Genomic DNA, 1341 nt, shown 5'->3' with positions numbered 1-1341 from the left:
AGTGTGAGTGTGTGTGAGTGTGTGAGTGTGTGTGTGTGTGAGTGTGTGTGTGAGTGTGTGTGTGTGAGTGTGTGTGTGTGTGTGTTTGAAATACGTTTATACCACCATTTAAGAAAATCAAAATGATCTGTGTTACAGTGAGAAAAATAACAAGCTTCATGTTATTAACAATATTCTTAGTATTATTAGTATTTAAAATTTTATATATCTATCTATATATCTATATATATATATATTATAGATAATTATATATAATATAGTCTTTATAATGCTTTTATTATAATATTTTTATTTTTATAATATAATTCTAAATATATTTTAAATGATAATTATTCATGTTTAAAATTACCATATATATATATATAGTCAGTCATTTTATACATGAATAATTATGATACACACACACAATTATTCAAATATTATTAAATTATATATATATATATATAATTAGTAATTATTATTAATATCATATTATTCATTATTAATTAATAAATTTTTCATTATTATATTATAGTAATAATAATATATTTTTATAATATAACTAAATGTATATTATAAATTATAATTAATTCTGATTAAAATGAATGTGTATATACACACACAAAATTATTCAAATATAATATATATATGTGTGTGTGTGTGTGTGCATATAGTATTTAATAAACCTTATGCTTATATAAAGCTAGTACAATTATTACATTTTATATTACATTTATAATAATAATAATTGTTGCAATATAATTTTACATATATAATAAATGATAATTAATTAAGGATTAAAACTCTGATCAATTTATTCTTTAGTTATTCTGGTGTGATGTATTTGTTTCAGGCCAAGCAGAGGCACAACATCACGCTGCTGTGGGAGCGTCCCGTGCTGGAGCTGCTGGCTGGAGGATATAACCTGCATTACGGCGCGCGCTCCATCAAACACGAGGTGCTGATCAATACCTGCTAATCACTGATCAATACCAGCAGTCAGAGCTTCAGAATCCTGAACGACGCTGATTATCAGAAATGTTTCTTGAGCAGCAAATCAGCACATTAGAAGGATTCCTCTCTGCTTTTTCTGAATGCATGTTATTGACCTTATATTGTGAATATTTCATTGCGCATGTCAACATGGTTCATAATGTTTAATCTGAAAGTCATAACTGGACAACATTCTCCAATCATTTAGTCTCTCTGAGAGCCACGCCCACATCTCATCATCCAATCTGTGTGTCATCGTGTGTGTGTGTGTGTGTGTGTGTGTGTGTGTGTGTGTTATCGTGTGAGTGTGTGTGTGCGTGTGAGTGTGTGTGTGTGTTATCGTGTGTGTGTGTGTGTGTGTGTGTGTGT

General features: G+C 29.1%; 1 protein-coding gene across 1 annotated transcript in view; it reads left to right on the top strand.

Moving 5' to 3' along the window:
* LOC107568463 (caseinolytic peptidase B protein homolog) overlaps positions 1 to 1206 on the top strand; it is a 37658-nt gene extending 36452 nt beyond the window's left edge. Inside the window, exon 15 of the mRNA XM_016254433.1 lies at positions 833 to 1206. Coding sequence (XP_016109919.1) covers positions 833 to 958 — 126 coding nt within the window. The 3' untranslated portion in view covers positions 959 to 1206. The remainder of the gene's footprint in view (positions 1 to 832) is intronic.
* The last annotated feature ends 135 nt before the right edge of the window (positions 1207 to 1341 follow it).

The sequence above is a fragment of the Sinocyclocheilus grahami genome, unplaced genomic scaffold (assembly GCF_001515645.1).
Source record: "Sinocyclocheilus grahami isolate Dianchi unplaced genomic scaffold, SAMN03320097.WGS_v1.1 scaffold1247.1, whole genome shotgun sequence".
Classification (NCBI taxonomy): Eukaryota; Metazoa; Chordata; class Actinopteri; order Cypriniformes; family Cyprinidae; genus Sinocyclocheilus; species Sinocyclocheilus grahami.
Note: the sequence above shows the minus strand (reverse complement) of the source record. Positions and strands in the feature narration are given on the sequence as shown.